At 38.0% G+C, this 5,507-nt stretch overlaps 1 protein-coding gene across 1 annotated transcript; it reads left to right on the top strand.

The window, feature by feature from the left end:
* The first annotated feature begins 3,077 nt into the window (after positions 1-3,077).
* LOC112281920 (uncharacterized) lies at positions 3,078-5,290 on the top strand. Its single transcript, XM_024518955.3, has 3 exons — positions 3,078-3,641; positions 3,884-4,246; positions 4,376-5,290. The coding sequence occupies exons 1-3, from the start codon at positions 3,512-3,514 to the stop codon at positions 4,762-4,764; spliced, it is 882 nt and encodes a 293-aa protein (XP_024374723.1). The 5' UTR covers positions 3,078-3,511; the 3' UTR covers positions 4,765-5,290.
* The last annotated feature ends 217 nt before the right edge of the window (positions 5,291-5,507 follow it).

The raw sequence follows: 5,507 nt of genomic DNA, 5'->3' as shown, positions 1-5,507 counted from the left end.
CTAGTTTGTGAAATTGGTGTCACATCTATGGTTTAAAATTTGACAATGCTTGATTAATTGGGTGTGCTAAGTGTATGTGAAAATTTGTAAAAATCTAATGGTGTAGTTAAGAGATCCCACCATCCATAGTTAGATGCCCAATGCATTCCTAAACATGACAACACATAATACGACATCATATTTATATGATTCTCTTGATGCAAATATTTATATAAAAATTCCACCTAGTTTGGAAACAAGAACTCCAAATGCACCTGCTTCAAGACAATATTGTGGTATTAAATTACATAAGGCCCTATATGGTCTAAAGCAATCTGAATACATGTGGTATCAATGTCTCTATGATTATTTAATTACAAATAAGTTTGTAAGTGATCCACTAATTTCTTGTTTATTTATTAAATGAGATGAAATCTGTTTTGTGATCATTATTGTATATGTTGATGATCTTAACCTAATAGGTACTAGATCTATATGCATTGCAGCTATTAACCTATTTATTTGTGAGTTTGAGATGAATAGTATAGATCATAATTCTATGTATATTTTATGTTATATAAATATTATGATAAGCAAGGAAGAGTATTGAGAGCATTTAATGTAGCAGACGCTCTCCATAATATTCTTTGTAGTTTACAATAAATATTGTATCTACAGTGTTTGGAATGTAGTGGGAGGAAATTGTTTATCTTCTCCCCTTCTCTTTATATATGAAAGATAACTATATCAATAAACTCTTTTTTTTGTGTGTGTGTGTTTTACATGTGTCTGCACATTATTTTTAGCTACTCTTCTTTCTCTCTCTAAAACATTCTCAACAATAAGAGAGACATTTGAAATTAGGAAGGCATGTGGTTCCATTTGACTTTAGATGCCAATTCAGCACCAAAGGTACTTGACTAGGTCTTGTCAAATTTGAATAGAAAAAGAATGTTTTATTTATTTTTTTATTTGTTTTTTTAGTTAGTTCTTTGCAATTTATATTTAGAGAGTCAATCAACAAAATAAATAAATTTATTCAGAATCGCATACACGGAGCTTAGTTGTGCTTAGTGAACTTTATGCATGTACAATTTCTTTTTAATTGAATTTGTTGTAACCAAATCCCTTGGGATACAAGGCAAGTGATAAATATAATAATAACCAGATTCTTAATATTGAAGCTTTGAAGAAAAAGTCTTCCTGAAAACATCTCCTGCTTAAATAAAGTTCATAGATTCCAAAGATTATGCCAATCCACTAACAATTGTTACCAAAACACGGTGCAGCAACTCCAGTCATTCTCAAAATATACAAATCTAACATATGATTTATGCTAATTTATGCTAAACCCATCTAATTTTTGAATGAATAAATAAATAAATAAATAAATAATCTTACAAAACATACACAAACCAAGAGCAACCACAAACATGAACTGCGAAATTGAATTCTTCCATGCTCAGAATAGAAAACCCACAAGTCACGGCGGTTGAATCAACACCGAGTCAACATTGTCGTATCTGTGACTTTCGGGTGACTTTAATGCGCCAGGTCAACATTGTCGTATCTGAGACTCATACATCGATTTTTAAAAGCAACCAGTAATGCGCGGACATTCTCTGTCGCAGTCCAGTGTTCAGGGGATCAGATCCCAAAGGCCCACGACGTCAATGGTTAGGGTTTGGTCCTCACCGTCGTGCCTCACCGTTTACGTTGTTTACCGTTTATTATTTTTTTTTGCTTTCTTCCGAGTTTCAGGAGATTTTCAAGTTATTCGTGCCACATGTTTATCAGCGGTTCGTTACGATGCTGCGTCGTGCATTGAATGAATGTGTCGAATGAATGAACATTGGGTTTTGACGAATGAATATTAATTATCATCCTTAAATGTCTGTACACGTGCGTTAATATCGATACAGGGAAGGGCAGGGAAGAGAACGTGATTGGGGAAATCCTATCCAACGAGAAAAAGTAATTTTTTCCATGATTCTTATTTATCTATTAAACATTATTTATTTCTATTTGACGTGAAATGCTTCTAAAGGAAGTAACCTTTTCATGTAAATTCTCCTTCCAAATATGTGATATTTCCAAATAGGAACATTCATGTTCAACAACAGTATTCATGTGAAATTCTTAGAATGTTTTTGAGAATCAAAAATTGTATAAAAATTAAAAAATATTTTTGGATTTCTAATAAATTAAACAAAGTTTTGTAGACATTTTATTTATACATCGTAGTTTAAAATTTTAAAAGTTATATTAAACATACATATTTCTTTATCAACCCTATCATAAAACCTATTAAAAGAAACTTTAATCACATGCCAAACTACATCCTTTAGAATGAAACTTAGGTAGACAATCTATTTATAATAACTTAATCATTTCAACATATATCTAGTATGTGTAAAAAATGGAAAAAAATACTCCTGTGTAAGGAAATAGAAATCAGGAGGATTCTTAGTGTTTTTACACAATTTGGCCCAAAAATAAAATTTATATAAATGTTTTAGCTAAAGATTCTCTTTTGATCAATGTCAAATCTAGTCGCCAAAGAAATAGCACACCCCATATGTTGGAAATGGGGGAGGGTGATTGACAATGGCTTGGCTATCTTATAGCATTTTACTGAGAATTGTTTTTTGTGAACCAAAAATCCAAAACAACCATCTAAAAATTGAGTGGTAGTTGGTGTGTTAAGTAGGGGTTTAGGTAGGTATGGGAGAGGCCCTTAAATTGGCCTTGTTATAACTAATAATTTAGACATACCAAGTCCAATTGTTCACAATATCAGTGAAACATAAAAATCTTTAAAAAATAAAAAACATGTCAAATTATATCTTTGAGATTTAAACTGCAATAGCCCCTCTTTAATGGCCCCTCTTTTTGTAAACAGCCAATACACGCTCACTTACCAATTACCAAACACACTAACATCATGGTAATGGGCTATCTATCCTGTTACGTTGCACATGCATCGCTTAATTGGGGCGAAGGGCCGGCCGGCACGGGCCACGGTCAAGGGTGCGACGCTAGAAACGCCCATGCTCCAAATATGACGAAGAGAGCTCCCTTGTTTGCTTAGTACTTTCTTCGAGCGTGTGTGTGTGCGCGTGCGAGTGTTGCAGAACCCTGAGGCTGGGTTCTGGAAGAGGGCTCTTCAGATTTCGTGATCCTCCCCTTCGACACTCTAGTTGCTGCTCTCTCGCTATGCCACACTGTGTGCTTATTCGAAAACGTGCCTTTGCGGAGTCAAGGACACACGATCCCACTGTCTTTTCTCTTCGTTGTCGAGTTGGTCTCAAGCTTTGCGAAGGAACGGGGAGCGGTCTCGGCTGAATGATCAGTTGTAGACGAGTTTGTCATAGTTCATAGGAACTGGGAGATCTGGTCTGAGATTGTCTCCCCATTCTGCTGTGAGTTGCGGTTGCGTGCTTCTGTGTTTGGGGGTATGTTTCGTGCTCGCGTACCCGTCGCTTTGTATTTTGTTTAGAGGCGGGATTCCGTTGTGCGCTAGTGCGGTGCCATGGACACGGAATTCGAGTCTGTCGATTTAGTACTGAGAGGCACGGAAAACTTTTCCCTCTGGTTGCCCGGAGCTATTTACCCGGAATTCGATCAAGACCACGAAGAGGTCCATCGATTCCGCGCAATAGGTGAGGCGTTTCTTCTTTGCTGCTCCTAAGAACCCATACAGAGTCGGAGAAAAACCCAAATTTCTTTGAGAAGATATATTTTTTTATATATATATACAAATGATTTCTTATCTTTTCTAGTACCCACTGGTTTGCCTGATTTGTCTGCGATCATGTTTAATGTGAAGTGGTTCAACATGGCAAGTGCCAAGCTTTAGTGCATTTAATTAACACAACTGTTGGTTTTCCTGGTGAGTGAGCAGAGGCCCAAACTGTTCCTCTTTTGCTAGGCGTCGACATGGAGATTCCACCTTTTATATCAGCCGAACATTATATCGAATGGATACAAGGAAATCTCGACCCTTTCATGCAGGTGCCTAACAGGACCTTCGCTTATAAGCTTTTGGTCAAGCTTGCTGATGAACTGAATGTCTATTCACCAGGTCATGATTCTCCTCTGGCTCGCACCGTCGAGGATTCTGTGTGGTTAAGAGAGCTGGCTAGCGAAATGACTTACATTTTGGAGAACAATCGTCGCGAAGTCACTGATCTCCGCGTGTACGTGAAGACTACATGGCCATACTCTCACGCGTTACGAGCATTAGCCGTAAGGGTCGCGGAGCAGCGTAAGACTCCGTCTCCAGTCAACTCATTTCCCTTCTTTTCGCATCACGTGTGCATCTGTTGCATGTTCTCAATTCACGTCCTCTGTCGGCTCCCTGGTCGTTAACATTGGGCATTCAATGATATGACAGCCATTCTAGATTTTTCTTCCAACATATTCATGAAGGCGGACATGCCGGTGAACAGAGGCCGTAAAGACTACATTGATTGGATGGAGCGGATGCGGGCTCCGATTTGGGAGATATTAAGGCCGGGCAGTGTATTTCGGCTCCCCAATCCACTATCCAGGGTGTTGCGGAAGCTGGCCGAAGATTTGGAATGTCTTCCTCCGAGGAACGAGCTTCCCCTGAATCTGAACGACCGGGACAGGTGCTGGGATCAACTCTTGAACGATTTGAAGACGACAGATTCTTCCACCAACCCAGCAATTCGTTTCGGTGGTGTCTACGTCTCGCATGCATCACCATACCAGGATTTTCTGAGAAATTTGGCAGACGAGCTGAGCGCCAAAGAAATGTGATCCTAGCAGCACCATTGAAATGGCTTTGGAAGACAATGAGGCCCAAAATTGCAACTCCTCGTTTAAGGCTTGGTTCTAGACTTTTGTTTCTGTGACGTTCTGTTTTGGCTTTTACAGGTTTGTTTAAAATAAAACTGAGGTCAGAACTGAGTTCTAGAATATACACCGTTTCGTGTGAAAAAAAAAAGGAAAAAAAAGCTCTGTTGTAGAATTAACAATGACATAGAAGAGTTATAGAAATGTCATTGGGTGTGGGGTAGTGTATACGAGATCTGCTAGAGTTCTCTGCTTGATGTATTCCAGTATGGGGGAGTGTGATCTCTTGTCAGGAGGAGGAAAGGAAAGGAAAGGGAAAAGGAAACATATGTGGAATAGTTTTGACGAGGTAAGTTACGTGCTTGTGTTACTGTTGTTGATTGTTGAGAGAGGTATAGTCATGGTATCTTCAACTATGTAACTTCTGTTTTATATGTTATGTTTTTTTGGGTTTGTGTAATAAAGAAGTATTATTATTGTTGTGGTACAATTTTCTGGCATATACTGTCAATATGTTGGATTGTGAAGATCTGTGGAAGATCTTGTGACTTGTTGTCCACTACTACAACTGTCCAGGTGCAATAATTTAGTTTTAATAATATCCAGTAGTTTCTGCGAATCTAAATTTGGTGGAGCTTTACTTAATGCATGTCTGCTTGTTTTTTCTAAGGTTTGATCAACTCATATTCTGAATAATGTGTATGATC

Source organism: Physcomitrium patens, chromosome 4 (genome assembly GCF_059467195.1).
Source record: "Physcomitrium patens ecotype Gransden chromosome 4, ASM5946719v1, whole genome shotgun sequence".
NCBI classification, from domain to species: Eukaryota; Viridiplantae; Streptophyta; class Bryopsida; order Funariales; family Funariaceae; genus Physcomitrium; species Physcomitrium patens.
Note: the sequence above shows the minus strand (reverse complement) of the source record. Positions and strands in the feature narration are given on the sequence as shown.

Excerpts from the sequence above, each read along its gene's own strand:
- LOC112281920 (XM_024518955.3), top strand. The coding sequence starts at position 3,512 with ATGGACACGGAATTCGAGTCTGTCGATTTAGTACTGAGAGGCACGGAA. Across the intron at positions 3,642-3,883 it reads CCATCGATTCCGCGCAATAG|AGGCCCAAACTGTTCCTCTT; the intron begins GTGAGGCGTTTC and ends GTGAGTGAGCAG. Across the intron at positions 4,247-4,375 it reads CGTAAGGGTCGCGGAGCAGC|CCATTCTAGATTTTTCTTCC; the intron begins GTAAGACTCCGT and ends ATGATATGACAG.